Source organism: Echeneis naucrates, chromosome 5 (assembly GCF_900963305.1).
Source record: "Echeneis naucrates chromosome 5, fEcheNa1.1, whole genome shotgun sequence".
NCBI lineage: Eukaryota > Metazoa > Chordata > Actinopteri > Carangiformes > Echeneidae > Echeneis > Echeneis naucrates.
In genome coordinates, this window is record NC_042515.1 from 14,334,311 (window position 1) to 14,351,848 (window position 17,538).

At 41.4% G+C, this 17,538-nt stretch overlaps 2 protein-coding genes across 2 annotated transcripts in view; one reads left to right on the forward strand and one right to left on the reverse strand.

Moving 5' to 3' along the window:
* The window catches only part of slc4a8 (solute carrier family 4 member 8), a 26,275-nt gene extending 17,847 nt beyond the window's left edge, over positions 1–8,428 (reverse strand). Inside the window, exon 1 of the mRNA XM_029501252.1 lies at positions 8,225–8,428. Coding sequence (XP_029357112.1) covers positions 8,225–8,263 — 39 coding nt within the window. The 5' untranslated portion in view covers positions 8,264–8,428. The remainder of the gene's footprint in view (positions 1–8,224) is intronic.
* On the forward strand, positions 8,262–16,096 carry ttll3 (tubulin tyrosine ligase-like family, member 3). Its single transcript, XM_029503033.1, has 14 exons — positions 8,262–8,310; positions 10,856–10,974; positions 11,072–11,240; positions 11,537–11,592; positions 11,740–11,868; positions 11,974–12,088; positions 12,302–12,387; positions 12,453–12,679; positions 13,478–13,626; positions 14,001–14,244; positions 14,346–14,781; positions 15,402–15,537; positions 15,830–15,966; positions 16,091–16,096. The coding sequence occupies exons 1-14, from the start codon at positions 8,262–8,264 to the stop codon at positions 16,094–16,096; spliced, it is 2,058 nt and encodes a 685-aa protein (XP_029358893.1).
* The last annotated feature ends 1,442 nt before the right edge of the window (positions 16,097–17,538 follow it).

A 17,538-nucleotide genomic window follows, 5' to 3' on the forward strand; every position in this document is an offset into this window, starting at 1 on the left:
CATTAAAAAGGGTTGACAGAACATTATATGTTGAAATGGATGAAGACCCCCCCACACTCCCAATCGAAATAAAACTGAAAAGTTAGATTTTAGATAAAAAAATAAATAAATAAATAAATCAAGACTACACGAATGCCAATCTGAATAGAAGTGTTTTTAAATATCAGTGTGCTCTGTTCCTCTTGAATGCGCCAGTGTGGCTGTTCCAGCAGCTCAGAGCAGAGCAGAGCATCACCAAACAATATGTAAAAGACAGCTGAGCTGCTACATATAAAATCAATAGCTAAAATCTATAAATAAATGCAAATGCAGAGGGTAGTATTATTCCACAATGCCTGCCAACAGCTACATACACGCTCAGCACTCTCTCTCTCACATGCACACACATAAATATAGCAGATACTAACTCTGTATGAAGACATTTTCTGAGAGCACTGGATGTGTATCTGAGTGTGACGGTGGGGGATACAGAACAGCTATTTATATTGAAATATCTGCACCCACGCTTTAAACAGAATAACTGTGCAGAATATTTAAAGTCTAGCCTCAAATTCATCAATTAGGAAATGAATAATTTGTGAATATATTGAAACAATCAGAACCAGAATTCAGTTCAATCTTGAATCCAAATGAATGATGCTGGCAAATTTTAAGAAATTCCCTCACCGTGCTCCTGACAGATTGTGTTTAAAAAAAAAAACAAACAACATGGAAACATATTGTCTTGTTTGGACTATCACGTGCAGGAGACAGTGCACAACAATGGTTAGTTAATTCATTAGCTATTTAGTTAATTGGTATCTAAGTTAAACTATCTGAGACTTTGAGACGGTCTGTTTTCTTTCAGCAGAACTGTGCAGGTTAAGGACATGAATGCGCTTCGATGCTCATTAAAAGATGTGTCTGGGAATAACGAGGTCTCTTTTTGAAGGTGAACACTTTGTGACCAACACTGAGGGTCTAGATTCGTTGTTTTCAGTCTTTTACTGTAATTGGATATTTCAATGCCCAGTAACAAATGAATGCTATTCACACTGTGGCTTTTGGCAGCTATATGACGGGCAGACAGGAAAAATAATTGCAATTTATCCTCTTCAGGTGGAAAGAGCAGCAAGTTTGTATTTAGTGGGGTGGAAATAAAAATATCTTGGTCTGTCAGAGCAGCATGTAGGAGCAAGATCCCCATTTACTCTGAGTCAAAACATATGAGAACCATAAAACTATATGTCCTCCGTTCAAACGAAATGATTGGTTCCTTTAGTAAAGGAAAACCACACTTGCACTTAAGTACCCTGTATGTGTGCGTGTGTTTGACTGGGTGTATCGCTGAAAGTTGTGTGTAAGGAGAAAGAGCAATGATTTTTCTATGTTCTCCTGGGGTTAGGCTGACAAAACAAACCACACAGTTTATTGACATAAAGAATCCCACTTTTATACCATGCAGCGTTCTCCATGCAGTTATGAAACATGATAACTGTGTGCAAGTGTGTGCGCGCGTGCATGAGCGTGCCTTATCGCCGAAATCCTGAAGTCTATGTCTTATCTTGTGTCTTTTTCCTTTAGCCTCTCAGCACTGTTAAAACATTAACAGCGAAGAGTTTGGTACAAGATTGGGATAAGAAAAATACCAATCAGAACGCAGTGCAGGCAGATAAATATCTTACCTTATTACAGGCAAAAAGTATCAATCCAACACTGAAAATCATTCAAGCTTTTAAGGCTTCAGATATCAGTGCAGACAGCCATTTATGATTCACATTGAAAACAATTTTGGGATCCGAAGAATTCCACTTCACTCACAAGAGTGGGTGGCCTGACGCTGCCTCCCTCCATCTTTTCACACTGTCTCCACCAGTGCTGTGGGATTTCTTTCCGTTTCCAAGGCTGAGTGCTGCTTTATCCCCAGACAATTATGTCCTTTTACAGAAGAAGGGCACTTAATTACGAAGTCATGCTTGGGCTGAACACTGGCTGTGACTCATGGTTTTATTATTGTGTTCATAAAGGGATACAACAATAATGTGGTGACAAAGGAAGCGTGTGTATTTACAAGTAATAGTCATGTGTCTTTGTTAAAGTACAAGCCGACACAGCACTAAGCTGGTACAGGTCTAGTGGAGATACTCATTGAATAATTAGTTAGACAAACATTTTTTGTAATGTACATAACTTTACCACGTCAAATATAAATAATACTGTATAACATGTTACATATATTATTTGTCATTCGTAAATAAGAATAAACACTCATATCGAGGGGTTAAAACCATTTTCTGTAAAGTTTGTCAGGGAGGATTACTAAAAAAAAAAAAAAATCTTTATTAAGGAGTAAATTCAATAATAATATGAATTTTTCTTATTGCCAAAAAAAATCTCATGGAGTCTCTAATCTAATGAAATCTTATGTTTGGTTAACACTAAAGACAAACCTACTCCTGACCAGTTATTACCACCAAGCACTATCTCTGTTGAAGGCAAGTTGTTGAGTGAAGCAGGTGATTTTTGGAAATTGTTTAACCAAGTTTAACCACTGTTGTCCCAAAAGAAATCTCTCTTTGGGATTTTAATATAATCAATTTCTATGTGTAGCAGAATGGATATAAAAACACTGTCACAGAGGACTGGACACCTTTAACCAATTTTCTCACTTTCCATGTCATGCAGAAGTTTTATTTAATTCCATTCGCCCTGCTGCCTAACAGGCATACAGCTGCACATACTGCAGTAAGATCACGTAATATAGAAAATGTTTGGAATATCACACTAAAATAACTAAAGCCCTCTTCCAGGGAAAAATCACAGAAAATGTTTCTAAGTGAGCTTCCCTCCTCACAAACATGTCAACAGCACACACATACACACACAGGCACAGTGTTATCGCTCAGTGCAGCTGTGAATTAGAGCTTTTGGCGTGTGGGTTTGTGCTCAGGCCAGAGGCTCCATTAGAACTGCAGCATATAGACACGCAACAAGACAGAATGGATGAAACAGAGAGGGAGAGACCCTAAAGCTCTCAGTCCTAGAACAGGAACAGGAAGCCCATCAGATAGGTGATCAATTAGTTTGGTGCAGTCAATTGTGTTTTAGAAAACTGCGTGACAGAAAAAAATCCTGGATAGGTTTTTTTTTTTTTCTTTTTTTAACTTTTGTGGGGAACATCACGTAACAATACTGTACATCCAGACCACAGTTATGAGTTCCTGCTCCTCAAAATACTATATGACTCACAGCCCAGTCATCCTGGTCACAGGTCATTAAGAGCACTTTCTTAATGGCAACTTCATGCAGGTATGTGTTTTTCCAACAGGTTAATGGTTCCCTGTCATTCACAAGTCACATCTCTTGTGCCTCATTAAGTACTCGTGTAAATAAAAAAAAGTGCCAATTCACTTAAAGTTTTGTTTGCTCTCTCTGTGGGTGAGCACATCTGTGACCCTCAAAGTATGCACATGTGCCTGATTTTCCACTGACAGGATGGGTAATTTCTGTTTTCCACCCTGATGACATCTCCCAGCAACCAAAACTTGTTCTTTGCTCTTGCCCACTGGCTTTGAGTTGGTCACAGTGCTCACAAGGGTTTAGAACTAATAATTTTCCACGCAGATTATTTCTGCTGCAATGTAGAAGGACCCTGCAGCTAACACCAAAATGGCTGCCTGTCCTTGAGTATGTGTCCTTTGCTGGCATCTCAATGCTAACCACCCATGGGAAGCCTACAATAAAGTCATCCAGTGGCTGAATATGAAAACAGAAGCAAATCAAATAGCCAAATCAAAGGACTCCAGGGTACTGCCTTATCAATTTAAACAGGGAAACTGTACTTCCAAACATAGTAGGCTTTGCTTTAGTAGAATATGAAAAACATTTGTAGTGCATTTTATGGTATCATTCCAGTATAATGTTGATGAATGTTATAGTGCAACATGGTCTTTTTTTTTTTTTTGTCAGTTATTGATATTAATGTCTTCCACGTATACAAATCCATCTACTCGGGGCATTTGTGTATTTTTGGGGCCCTATCACAAACCCACATGATGACAGGCTTGAGGCAACCTAGTCTACCATCTCAGCATGTCAACACCAAAAATAGAGAGACACTATCACTCGCCTATGTTTGAACTATACAAATACAAGATGCATTCGCTGGCAGGGCAGATTGTCCCAGAAAGATGTAAGATTCCCAGAGCACAACTGAATAGTACAGTCACACAGTGTCCTACTTATGGTGCTGATAAGCCTCCTTTTGATGCAGAAAATTACAGAAAGAAGTAACCATACATCAGACTTTTGCTTTATGATTTGAAAACTTTTTTCCCTGTATATAAAGCCAAACTCGTCCCTGTGCTGACTTTGTGACTTTGATGCCCAGGAAATGAAATACTCAACAAAATTACTTCGAGATAAAAACATGTTTTTCTTGGCAGCAACTTCGTGCAAAATCACAAGGTATTACACTGACACAATACTCAAAGACATTGAACAGGGTGCTGAAAAAAATAGAGCAGCAATGATTTGTGGCTAGGGCAATCAATGTGTTGTGCTCTCTTCTCTCCACGCTATCAGGACTTTGATGGACCCAGCTACAACATCCAAGGCCTCCTGGTGTCAGTGAAAAAGCTTGGAAAAAAAAAAAAAAAAAGAGCAAAACAACAAAAAAAGGGGGACAGCTGACATGTCTCACAGACACTAACTACCCAAACAGAAAGTATACTTGTGTGAGCAGATTGTTCTTATAAGGGCAAGTTTGTCAATGGAGATTTCCACAGAACAATCAAAGGTAGATTTATAAAAGGGCATCCGTGATTCGCCATTTTAACATATATCTGTCACCACAGACGCCATATAACAAAATACAGACAACGTCCACTCCATTCTTAAGTGTTTCTCTGCAAGCTCCTTTTTTTTTTACCTGCCCACGCCACCCAACCACTTCCTCCCCTCTGTTGAAACTAACCGCTCTTCCCTGCCCTCAGCATGGCACCCTGATCTGACAGCAGGGATGCAGATCTTGACTCAACAACTGTCACTTGCAGGCTGGCCTTTGTGTCTGAGAGCCAGCGTTAACGCTCGGAGCCACAGCTGCAGGCGCATGCTGCCCCACCATGGTACTGCAACCTTGCTAATTTGCCACAGAAACACAAGTGATAGTGCTTTACTCAAAGAATGAATGGTCAAAAGGAAAAGGTAATGGTGAGACAGTGAGACAAGACAGGATAGACCTGGGGGCGATAGGATGAAAGCGGTAGCCTTTTTGACTGCCTCAGCCCACGGGCTCCATGAGTCATACACACCTCATTCAATATCTCACATATTATTCTGCCTCTCCGCAGACCACACTCTCTAATTGTTTTCTTTCTAGAAAGATTGCTGCAGCCTGTACTAACATGGTAACATTTAGTGTAATTGAAAAACTTTATGTATTTAAACGGAGACACAAAACACGTATAGAATATTGTGACAAACACGACATATGCTAAACTCTACACTGTGTGTGTAGGTGTCATTGGGCACGGACCTGCTGTTGTTTTTCCTATCTTTTTCATTCAATCTACTAACCATTAGGGAGTTCACGCCTCTGTGCGTGAGATGTCTTTGGTGTATAATTTAAATTAAATTATAAAATTTTACATTTTGAGGTACTTCCTCAAAACAGAGTAGTCACAATTAGTAAATAAGATGGACTTTTCCAATGGTAATCTGTGTAAAATTAAAGTGTTTCTGTGCAAAAGAAATATTCGTGCTCTCCAAATGGACTCCGTGCCTGAGACTGATTGAAATTAAAGATTTGGCAAACAGCCAAATAGCTGTAATAGGACTGAAGGGGGCTATGGTTAGGTTGTCAGGTGGACTCAAAGCTGAAACTAATTTATGTTTCTGACATAAATTATTACTAAGCCAGAACTACAATCCCAGAGTTTCACAAATTGCATATCGTAGTTTCTCACGCCAGTTCACTTTGGTGCTGTTACAGGACCGTATTGTATAGCATATCATTGTACGGCAGTGTGCTTGCTTTTGTTGGGCTTATTGTTTTCCCAGTATCTCCATGTGTTCAAAGAGGAAGCTGTTAATTCCACTTATCGAGCCAATTCTTAGGGCAGATCATTTTATGGACCATCAGCTTGGCAGTTGCTAATGAACGGTACAGCTGGCAATGTGTTTAACCATAAACGTAATTTTTCTTGTTTTTTTTTTTTGTTTTGTTTTGTTTTTTTTAGCTGAACCTCAACAACAAGGTCAGCCCTTCAACTGCTATTGTCCATGGGTGACTGAGTGATCATATTTCCACTACTTGTCAGACAAATTCTATTTGACTGATTAGCAGGGAGTTTTAGCCTGCAGTTGAGCCAGTCGAATACATTTAGATTTAGAGACTTTTAAAGTAGACTAGATGAACGAGTGTCTTGTTTAACACCCATGGGTACCAACTGTGGGTGTAGCACAAGCCTCCTTTATGGGCAGTCCTCCCTCCTTTATATTCTTATAAAGGATAATGACTTTCTTTTCACCTGCTCTCTGTGTTTACACACCTTCACCCTAGAATGCACATGTGACCCACTCAGTGTATTTATGGCCACCAAGCAGCTCTAGTTCATCCCTCAGGGGCATCCAGAGGTGAATGCTAATTACAGTAGGCTATCTGCTGAACAAGTGATGTTCAGGTTGAGGTATTAGTACTTAATGAATAAGGCTTTTGGAGTGGAAAAATTGAGATACTGTAATTCCGCCATGACTTTGACCTAAGTTTTTTCCACTTTTATTAAACCCCCAAAAATGTGAACATGCTAATCAGAATATACAGTGGTAGAACTTAAAAAGCCAGCAGAAGACTGACCAAATATTTTGATTATCAATTATTAATTTAGATCAGTTTTTCAAGCAAATGCAAATTGTCAGAAATTCTCAGATTTCCAGTCTTTGGACTTGGAAGTTTGAAAGTGTGACCTGTAGCATTAGAATTTTATGATGGCCAATTTCCACAAACTTTAGAAGTAAAATACTGAACGCAGCACACCTACTTTTGGCCAGCAATTACATATTGTTGAACTACTCGGGCAAAGGATCTGGTAACCTCACCCAATACTTCGAGCACTTCAACTGCACTTTGCCAAATATTTGAACAGATTTCAGGAGGAAGGAATGGTGCATGTTCATTGACCAGAATGCCACAGATATTGAGGAGAGATTTGCAGATTGTCTGTATAGTGACAGTAAACTGGTACGGTCTGAAGAGTGAGGCTCCTTGGCCACTTTCTCTCCCTGTCTGAAAGCAGTCTAATCATATCAGGGACTTTAGCTCAACCTCTGGACCCCCTCCATCTGTCTGCTGGCCTCAGACAGGACGATATTATATCTCGCCATGATGATATGGCTGCGTTAGAGTTACATTAACTCCTTGAAGCAATGATGCTGTATGCCATGGTGGTGTATTCCAACCATGAATAAACATCTCTAAACAATTGTTTTTCTATGTTCCATTTGTCCTTACTGGTTTCTCATTCCAACCAGATGTCTTAATAATGGATCACACATCAACAGGACATTAAAGAACAAATCGTTTCCTCCTTCAAACACACCGTCCTCCCTCCTGTCGCCAGGATTGGCCAATAAAGAGCATGTATGGACACCCAGAAGTCTGTGGTGCACAGTGGAAGGATGGCGTCAAGGTCATTTGAGGGTAAATGAGAAAACAACACACAAGAGCCACCTCCAAATCCAACACAGTCCCGTTCCTGTTGCTACACACACGCACACACACATGCAACTTATATCAGCAATCAGCAGCCGCTGATATTCTAATGAGCGCTGTGGATTAAACGTCTGTGCGGCACTCTCAGTGTTTCATGTGAGCTTTAGGGACAGTGGAAAGTGCACTGCAGTGTGATCCGCTCCCAGGAATCTCTGCACGTGTTTGCACCTCAGAATAGCAATATCAACAACATAATCTGCGCGCGCGCACACACACAGGCTACAGCAGCATCCTGCAGGGATGCGGGTACAAGGTTACCTGAGTCTGCACAGACACATCATGTGGAGCAAAGAAGTAGAACATTGACCAGACTGTCCCTCCAACATGACACACTTCATTCTTCCACCAGAGAATGCCGACTTTGAATGAGAGCGGAGGGTTTCTGGCAGTTGTTGGTGCCTGCGTGCAGCCCGCTGGGTGTCCATTGTGAAAAAGCCGACAAAGCATGCATGAGACCTGTAAAGGACACTTTACCTGGTAGCTCAGGATGCTGTCGGAGTCGTTGACGGGCATGCTGGGGGCCTTCAGCTCCACCTGCTCGGTCCCGGCGGAGTGTAAAGGTGAGACTTCCTCTGATCCGCCTCTGTGCGATGGCTGAGGACGTTTTCTTTGTGAAGAAGCAGTCACCAGTCGGCGACAGTTGCTACTTCTGCTTCTGTAGACATGTTAAAGCGCACATCTCGTCAGGTGAGGAAAACGGTGAAAGGGGATAATTTTGCCCCCCCTGTGTTATAATGGTTTCCCGGTCGCGGTCCCAGCTCCCTCCCTCCTTCCTGTCCTGGCTGTGAGAACAGGATGCAGAGCATCACTGCGGCCTCAGCCAATCAGAGCGCAGAGCCGCACTGCTGCTATTCAACACAATAAACCGAGGACCAAACCTCCAGAGCTGGATACACCTCACTCCATTCAGCGTCCACTTTGGCAGCTGGATCGGAACCGCACAGTGCACCTTCAATAAACTAAACTGTTGAATTTACGGCGACAAACGTCACAATGAAGAGACAACTGTATGTTTACATACCGTTGATTTCGATGAATTAGCCTGCCTATGTTTGTTTTCCTTCAAAGGTCAGCTGGCAGCAGGAAAGCAACGTTAGGGAATTATCAAGCACAGTTAAAATGCAATCTTTTCCAGCAGCTTTCTGATGATTACACATTTGCATCCACTGTGATTTATGTAGTCTACTTTGTTTGGCCATTTTGTGCAGAACAGTTTTAATTTGATTAAATTAAAAATGAAATTTCAAAAGCAGAAGGTATTTTGAACGACAAGAATCTATGATAGTCTTAATACAATGTTGTGTTGAATGTTGAAAAAACATCTTTGGATTACCTTTGAAAACAAAAAAGGTATAAACCGAGAGTATGTTTCTTTGAAATTTAGAGGAGTGGTCCAAAGAATGTGTCATACAGGACATGATGGGAATATCAGTTTAACTATCAAAGGTATGAAGTGGTCAGGCAGTATTCAGTGGTGAAAACAATTACAAAAGTGAGCAGTGAGCTCATGAGAGGAAAGGGGCAACAGTTGCAGAGACATGATGGATCTGATTGAACTTCACATTCAAACATACTTAAAGGTCTCGACTGCCACCTTGTGGTGAGTGTAAGCATTGCACAACCTTGTCCATTATAATGGCATGCAGCTCTTGCGCACGTCTGCCAGGAAGACACTGAGTTTAGCCCCTTAGGGTCCAGGACCGGATACTTGGACCACAGCAGATGGCCCCCTGTACTCATAAGGAAGTAGCTTTCAGCAACAATATTAAGCATAGAGGAAGGAGGCTCTGCATCAGATGCCTGCTCCCCTGACCAAAGATTGGAGATTTTTCATCCACCTGTATGTGGCGTCCTGTTACTCCTGGCTACGGTTACTGTGGCAACCATAAACATTGTGTGGGAGCATGCACGGTTGTTATGGGAACTGTGTGGACCATGAAGGAAGCAGGGAGTCTGTGGACAGAGTGGAGGGGTCACTGAGGAGTAGACAACATTAGGTTTGTACTGTCAGATTTAATGCAGATTTCAGCTGTTTGTGTGTGAGGTGTGGTTTATGGATTGTTTTAATATCTAATCGATGTCTGTGTATCTATGCTCAGATAGGTGTAAATATGTACGGGTATGAGTGTGTGTGTGGTTATTGCAGCGAGAAGCCAGATTTAGATGTCCGCTTTACTCAGTTTAGATTCCTCATCAGTAGCTACAGAAACACCTTATTTATTGCCATGGTTTTCTCTGTTTAATTGCTCAACTGCAGCAATGCCCTAATGTTATCATAATCATTATGTTTTAATACGTGTAATTACAGTATGGCGTGAATATAATTGGTTTTAATAACACATTTCTGTTTCAGAGACCGAAAGTGACCATCCGAGGATAGAACTTACACAAGAAAAATGCAGCAAATTGCAGGTATGAGTTGGATTGCATATGCAAACACACACACACAGACCTTTTCAGCACAAAAAAAATCCTGACCTGTCCAGGCATGGACTTATCTCTGAAGGTGTGTTGTGGTATCTGACAGCAAGAAGTTTGCAGGACATTCATTTGGTCCTCCAAGTTATGAGGTGTGGCCTCCAAAGATGAAACTTCATTGTTCAGCACATTCCACAGATGATCAATTGGATGGAAATCGTGGAAATTTGGAGGCCAAATCTACATCCTCAATGTTTTGCTGTTCTTCAAACCCCTCTTCAACCATTTATGCTAAGTGGCAAAACATGACGCAAAAAATGAGGTTGAGTAGGAAATACCATTTTCCTGAAAGGTTGTTTGCCTTTGTCAATTAAAGCTACAACTGCTCCTCTTTGGATTAGACCACATGGGCCAGCCTCTGTGTCCCATGTGCATCAATCAACCTTGACCCTGCCAGCTGTAATGTTTACCAGGTTGCAACTTTTGGTAGGTACTGACCACTGCAGACCAGCAAAAGCCGAAAGAAGAAGCTGTAGATTTGGAGGAGCTCCAACCCATCATCTAGCCGTCATAATATGGCCCTTAAAGCTCACATCCTTACACTTGCTAAATTGCTTCCATCACGTCACCTTCCAAGACAAAAAGTTTACTTCACTATGCTAAATATCTTATGATGTTTATTCCCAGTCTTCCAATCCACAGTGGGTCCAGTGGAGGGAAGGTTACGCAGCAGTGTACCACGCCTGCCAGCAATCAAGCCAGACAGATTGAAAGCAGCTAAAGCACTGGTGGAGAGAGCAGTCAGGGTACAAACCAGATGTCACTTTGCTTGTAGATTCATCCCCCTCCCTCCTAAAAGCAAATCTGTGCATGTCTTACATTTCCATCTCTACTCCATTTCAGCTGAGGAAAGTGTTTTCAGTACAAGGGCCTTATCCTGTGATCCGTGCCGCCTTATGGACCAGAGGTTGGGTTGAACGTTGTTTGCCCAATCCAGTCAAGAGAAAACCTCATTGCTATGGTGATGAGGAGGAGAATTGTGATGATGGTGATGTCAGTGCTGACGTTACTGGTGAGACTCTGAAAAGGCTTAGTCATGTTATATCAATAAAAATGTGTGTTGGTCTTCCACTGACTGCATTAGACGTACATTTAGTCTAAGAGAACGATCAGTAACATCCTTGTGCAGATGCCAAAGCTTCAAGTGCAGTTCATGTGTACGTAACTGGAGCATCAGACCCTGATACCTGATAAATGATACATGTACCACAGTCCAAGCCTATAAGAGAGACCCCTGTCCTTATAAACAACCATGTACACACAGACACACACAAAACAACACACCCATCTTTACCTATCTGTTTTCAGAGAGAGGGGTGGAAGGAAAGAAAGACAAGAACCGTGATGACATGCATGACCTCATGGTAAGATAATGTTTGAGTGAACAAAACAACTTGAGCCTGACATCTTGCACTGTTTGAAAGCAATTCAATGTATTTGTCATATTCCACAATGCTGGACTTTCAATGTTAAAGGGCTAACTAATTTAACATTTTTCCAATTTATTCTAGTCTCGCCTGGTTCGAAATGAAACTCCATATTTCTACTGGACAACACGACGTGATTGCATTGATTGTCGCTCTTTACGTAATGACCAAATGACCAACCACTATGCAAATGCTGGGACTTTTACCACCAAGGTCCCTTCTCTAAAAGATACGTAACAGTGATTGACAGGTGAAAATGCAAAATGCTCAACTTGTTCTGCGTGTCTGCTCCTGTGTATACAATGCTGTTACTCTCAGGTGGGACTCTGTGTGAATCTGCGTAACCTTCAGTGGTTTGATACAGCAGATCCTGATACCTTCTTCCCAAGATGCTACAGGCTGGGGGCAGTGGACGAAAAGCATGCGTTCATAGGTCCGTTGTAAGCCACTAACAGTCAATAACCCTAACCCTATAGCCAGGTAGAGAGGGAACATCAGGAAAACCACACAATGATAAGAGATAAAATTAAATTAGACATGTTCATGTGAGTTTTAGGTTTACTTATCATTTTTACGTTATATAACACCCTAAACAAACCTATATGCCATTTCTGTCTCTTTTATTCTGTTCACTGCGAAAACTTAGAGGACTTCAGAAGGACAGCTTGCACCAGCCTGCTACAGTATGTAGCTGACACTTACAGGTGGCAGGGAGAGGTCGGGCAACAAAAAGTTCAAAGCAGCATCTCTGAAAGTAAAAGAAATAAAATTATGTCAAATGTCATGATAAGGCACAGGACCAGGTCTACTACGATGTAAACAAATCCCTCCTTCCTTTCACAGAATTGGATCACATGGAGCATCGATTTGTTGGCCCAGAAATTATCACCACAGCTTTACACGTGTGTCAAGAGTTTCTCAGTGTGTTAGACCATGGGGACATTGATGCAACTGTGCGAACAACCCCTGCAGTAGATGAACAGCAATGGCCAGAGTTTCTGCGAGACTACTACATGGTTGTAAAGTGAGTATGTCTAACAAATCTCAACATTATCCTGAGCTTATGTTAGGACTCAGGTTGAGAGTAAGTAAAGATTAAAAAAAATGGGGCCAACTGGGGGCAAATCATAGAGTTTGTCCCATTTAATAATATCACATATAGAAATGACAGTAATATATGTTTTCTGAGCTCTCAGTGGAACGTGTTGCTCAACAGTTCCTCGATTTCTCTTGTGCATTGCACGGAGCAGTTAAGTCTATTATTACCATGCAAAAAAAGAGATTCTTTTAATACTCATTGATTTGTATTTCTAAAATAGTAACCTTAGTCAACTAGGTGATGTTTTTATCTGTGGCTGTTTATTTGTCTGCAGGATTTCACAAAATTACTGAACTGATTTTCACCAAATTTGATGGAAGAGGCATTAAATTTTAGGGAGACTGAACAATTTACTATGATTTTTTTCCCTGTTAAGTCTAGCTTACTATATTGATTAAAATTGGCCTCAGGTCAACCCTCTCTCGGTGTGTTTTCTGGTTTGAACATACAGTATGCTATAATGCTCATGTGATTATTATTCAGTATGCAACTGATGCACAGTTATTGTCTGCAAAGAAGTAACGAACAGTTAGATATCAAAACAGAACAGTTCAAATTAAGAGATTAAAATATTTTTTTAATAATCTGGACACACTCATGGTCTTTGAGAGGAGTGATAACCAGCACAGTTAGCGTGGGGACAAAAGTAAAACAGAATGATTTAGTTCATGAGTACATTAATCAAAGGGAAATCTGTATTTGAGATGGTTTGTTTGTTTGTAGTGAAGGAGCATTCATCAGGGGTAGCAGTGTGTTTGTGGAGCAATGCCAAGCCATGTTAAACAGACTGCGGGAGGTTTGCCCTCAACTGGACACTGATGGACTGAATAACATCTGGATCATCAAACCAGGAGCCAAGTCCAGAGGACGAGGTAGGACCTTTATTATGAGCAACAGAGCTTGCCTGGTGTGTTATAAATCAATCTTTTTTTCTGCTCCTATGAATCAATGCAACTGACAAATACAGTACAATTCTATTTTATATTTATATACTTATTATGGCTGTATTGTGTCCTGTAACCTGTAGATGCTGCTATTGCTTCTTTTTTTATTCATTTGATTGAAACAAATGAGATGTTGATATGATGACAATCAATGTTCTACACAACTCTACACAAAACTAGCATCTATTACTTTGAACACTATGTTCTCTTGATGCTAACAACTTGAATTAATTCTGCTGCCAATAATGTATTTTTGATGTGCTTCAATTGGTTTTTGCGCTCAACACCACACCACCATGCAGACATTATGTGTATGAACCGCCTGGATGAGATTTTGACCCTCGTGGACACAGACAGAGCCATAACTCGGGAGAGTAAGTGGGTGGTTCAGAAATACCTGGAACGTCCTCTGCTGGTCCACGGTACCAAGTTTGACCTCCGTCAGTGGTTCCTGGTCACTGACTGGAACCCGCTGACTGTGTGGTTCTACAGAGAGTGCTACCTGCGTTTTTCCACGCAGCCATACTCAACCCAAAACCTGGATAGGTCAGACCTGGGCGGGGGGCAAACAAACAAGATACCATCGATTATTCTTATACTAAATGTAATCATTTCATTCAAACCATGTTTTACCTTGTCTGACTCAGCTCAGTCCACCTGTGCAACAACACTATCCAGAAGCACCTCAGGCCATCTCTGGATCGTCATCCAGGACTTCCCCAGGACAACATGTGGTCCTGCTCTCAGTTTAAGGCTTTCCTGCAGCACCAGGGCTGTGCAGCGCAGTGGGACTCCGTGGTGATCCCAGGCATGCAACAAGCCGTGGTCCATGCACTCCAGACAGCACAGGACCTCGTTGAGCCTCGCAAGGCAAGTTTTGAGCTATACGGAGCAGACTTCATGTTGGGCAGAGACCTGAGGCCCTGGTTGCTGGAGATCAATGCCAGTCCAACGATGGCCCGCTCCAGCGCCGTCACCGGCCGTCTCTGTCCCGCCGTGCAGCTGGACACCCTGAGGGTCGTCCTCGACTGGCAAAGCGATCCGAGTGCGCACACAGGCGGCTTCCAGCTGATTTACAAACAGGTGGGAATACTTCGGGTTTACTTTAAGACGGGTTCCAGTTCTCAATACATTCCAGCAATGATGTTATCCAACTTTTTCACTTGTTTCCCACTTTGGACGAGGGGGGGATTTAAAGCCCCAGCTAAATGCTAATGCTAGTAAAATACGCCGAGTTTAAAATGCTCTCCTTTAATTTAGTAACATCAAGTATGTCGCTTCTATCACCGACCTTTGTACTTCGTGTCAAAAATCGGCCCATTTTGTGAGACATCCCACACTTATCTGCCGCCTCCGCGTCAAAGTGTGTTTATGGTTCCGCCAAATTAACGCGCCGACGTTCTTCCTTTTCTCAGCACTTTGGTTCCGGGTTTAATTTACACCGGGTCTCCTATCTAATGTTCGTTTACGGTAAATGTAGGCTATTTTGATTGCTGTGATTGTGTGTGAGTGTTTTGTTTTTAATATAGGATCTTTGTTGTCGGTGTAGAAAGGCATTATTGAAGCTAGACGTGAAAAGGAAAATTTCCTCCAGTTTGTCAGACCGCACCTGTAATGTCTCTTCCCCACACTTAGAGAACCAAAGATAGGTGGTGTTCAAAATGTTTTGTTTTTTTTTCTTTTTACTTTATTGCCCCCGCCAGGCTGCAGTTGAAGTTCCTCAGTATGTGGGCGTGAACCTGCTGGTTGAAGGGGCCCCCATGAGGAGACCCAGACCTCTCCTTCATAGGCAAGCTGCTGTTGCGCCTCGCACAATCCAGACACATTCAGAGGAGATGAGTCAGAGCCACCATGAAGTTACTGATTTTTGCAATTCATGCAAAGAAAACAGAACAGTGGGAGAGGAGAAGACACAGCTGTCGTCAATATCTCCAAAGAGGGCACTTGAAGGGAAAACAGACATTTATAATATCAAGAATACCTCCTGTGGGCGCAGGTTCTGCCGCAGTCTTCCCTCTGAACAACCTCTGATGGCACACACCGAACCTGAGAGGAAAGCACGACGTTTAGGTCTGAGTTTTGGTGCTAACAGTGTAATTCTAGCCCCAAAAAGTCTTTCCTTTTCCATCAGCCCCCATCGCAGCATGCCACACTGTAAAACTCAGCCCAGCCCAGGCCTTGGATCGCAGATCCCCAGATCCTTCCTTCCCCACACAGCCGTTGAACCCCAGCAAAGGACCCTGTTTCGAGTCTTTTCCTCACTCCAGGGTCCCCTCCCTACATTGGCAATCTTAAAATTGCAACCAAACATTGTGGCTGGAACAGCTGCCTGTAGGAATCAAACCTTGTCCTCTCATCCCAGACAGCACAATTGTCACTTATTCCTCCGCAGTCATAGGCAAAGTGCAGCCAAATATAAAGAAGACTGCAAAAAACATAAACAGTAACTGTGTTGAGTATATTAAGAATGTAGGAACCAAACACAGTGAGAAGTGCTGAAAAGAATTTCAATGCAACAACATTGATGTGAATTTATTTCAATGGACTGAAGCCTATTAGACAATGTACTACCTTATCATGTGTTTTCAAATTAAAGCTCTTTTTTTTTTTTTTTTTAGAATAGTAATGAGATTTTTAAAAACATCATGGGGGATTACCAAGTGAGATATTTTTTAAATCTTACATATAGGAACTTTATATGTGAAATGTAAAGGTAAATCATTCTAATGGCAAAATAATGGGTTATTTTGGATTACTGTACTGAATTTGATTTGCATTAAAACAAAACAACCAAACTGCTTTTTGGTAGGGTAGATACTCATAGGTGACTGGGCGACAAATCACTGTGGGAATAATCACTGGTGGCATCTTTAGGACAAATAATTAAGCTCTAAATCAATGTGACTGACAGGATGTGGGTATTATAAGTCCCCAGCAGGTGGCAATAAGGGTTCAGTGTTCTAAAATGTTTTAGTTAAAACCTTGACCAGCACATAAAACAGGGCAAGAAAGGACCGACAGCTCTCATCTAGAAGTTGGATATGAAACATTTATTTAATCTGAAATATCAACTTTTTTTTCTCAGCAGTTTATGCAAATATCTTGATATATCAAATATCTTCAAATATCTATAAGTCCTGCAACAGAGCTGTAGCAGGGTCAGTATTCACTGATGTGTTGAAATCAAATCAAATTTATTTATCTAGCACCAAATCATAAAAAAGTTACATCAGGGCACTTTACACATGGAGTAGGTCTAGACCAAACTCTTTATGGCAGTCGTTCTCAAACTTTTTGGTTCTTCTTGACCCTGTCGCCTCAACAAAAATCTTGACAAATTACATTTCATTTTATAAAACATTAACACCAAGTCCAAAAAGAAAATAAGAGTGCAGTCATGACTGATATCTTGAATCAAAAACAAAAAGTGCAGTTGTCAAATAACGAAATAGTGTTTCATTTGCAATCTGTGCAAAAAACGAAAACGAGAACTTTCCTTGTATTAGTGGCAGCAATGTGCCTGTTTTGCACCGCACATCCTCTCAAAACAGGGTTGCAGGCATGAAACCGCCACTCTCAAGTCATGCTCAATGTTGAGCTGAGATCTGTATTTCGTTTTCAGTGTAGCAACAGTCTGTCTTTTGTGTGTGTGTGTGTGTGAGAGATGGTGCTGGCTCCCTTTGTGGTCCGCCTCATAAATTTATCCATGTTGCTCACGGCTACCTGTTACCTTGTTGGCCCGCTGCAATTATCATCCCGACATCAATCATTGTTTTCGTACTTTAGTCCCAGGTTACATTTTTCTCCCAGTCTCCTAATGCTCATCAATCATTTTAGCCA

Excerpts from the sequence above, each read along its gene's own strand:
- ttll3 (XM_029503033.1), top strand. The coding sequence starts at position 8,262 with ATGCTGGGGGCCTTCAGCTCCACCTGCTCGGTCCCGGCGGAGTGTAAA. Across the intron at positions 8,311-10,855 it reads GGTCCCGGCGGAGTGTAAAG|TCTTCCAATCCACAGTGGGT; the intron begins GTGAGACTTCCT and ends GTTTATTCCCAG. Across the intron at positions 13,627-14,000 it reads AGCCAAGTCCAGAGGACGAG|ACATTATGTGTATGAACCGC; the intron begins GTAGGACCTTTA and ends ACCACCATGCAG.